Here is a 1,097-nt window from a genome sequence, read left to right on the forward strand (position 1 = left end):
GCCAGTTCGGCCCGATGGGATTTTGGGGCGTGACATGATCCCTTCTAGATTCTTCTTCTCTCTTGTTGCTGTTAGCTCATGTAGAAACTTAACAACATCATATCGATGTACTTAACCTTTCACCTGAGAATGGGTAAAGCGACTATAACCTTACAAGACATGAAACTCATGTTTGGATTGGCCGTAGATGGAACTCTCATTTTCATCCGGGTGCTGCTCAGATGTTATCTATTAACAGACAACAAATGTTTGCCAAATTAACAGGGTGGATACCAACCTAGACTTCTTTCAAGGAAACAGGATTTTTTAATGGTCCGGGACATTCCCAAACCTCGTGCACAGTGGAAGCTTTAGTACACGAATTGGACTACCTTGTTTTTTACAAAATAAAAAGATCTAGTAGGAAGTAATTAAGAGGAAGCAACATTAACAAACAGCAACTACAACACATTACTGGACTTTTATTCAACCAACACATACAGATTAAAAGGGAATTTTTTAAAATTACAACCACAAAAGTATTTAGTAGCATAGTACATAATTTAGTGTCATAGACAGACACATACTTTGTGGACATAATTTCTTGGAGCAAATTAATGCTTCTTCTTAAGCTTTCTCTAGAGCAACATTGCCGCCAATGCAATAGTTCTCACTGCAGCTTTTCATGCAAGTTCCAAATATCTCATTATCTGCAGAATTAACCAGAAAGTTAATGAGTGAGGACTAGGAGAAAGATTATATAGTTATATGCTTATATATTTTTGGCCTCTTATATGATCCTAGACATAACTGAAAAAGTTATTGTCATGTGATCAGGAGGTGATAGGTTAAAGTCGTGGAAGTAGTCTCTTGCAGAAATATGAGATAAGTCTACATACCAAAAACTTAGATTAATGTTCAGTTTTAAGCCATTAATTTTATTTAGTCGTCCTTGTCTATACATCATAATCGATAAAATAACAACATACAAATAGCAAGAAAGGCAAAGAGTATTTAGTTATTTACCATTGAGAAATTTGGAACAAAGACCAAGAGAACATCCAATCTTACAAACAGTAGTAGTAGGGTTTGAAGTCTCATCAGAAATTGTTCCCCAT

At 35.6% G+C, this 1,097-nt stretch overlaps 1 protein-coding gene across 1 annotated transcript in view; it reads right to left on the reverse strand.

Moving 5' to 3' along the window:
- Positions 1-426: 426 nt before the first annotated feature.
- LOC107845903 overlaps positions 427-1,097 on the reverse strand; it is a gene marked incomplete in the record, with an annotated part of 3,827 nt that continues 3,156 nt past the window's right edge. The window contains 2 exon segments of the mRNA XM_016690413.2: positions 427-689; positions 1,006-1,097. Coding sequence (XP_016545899.1) covers positions 607-689; positions 1,006-1,097 — 175 coding nt within the window.

The sequence above is a fragment of the Capsicum annuum genome, chromosome 10, assembly GCF_002878395.1.
Source record: "Capsicum annuum cultivar UCD-10X-F1 chromosome 10, UCD10Xv1.1, whole genome shotgun sequence".
In the NCBI taxonomy this organism is placed as follows: domain Eukaryota; kingdom Viridiplantae; phylum Streptophyta; class Magnoliopsida; order Solanales; family Solanaceae; genus Capsicum; species Capsicum annuum.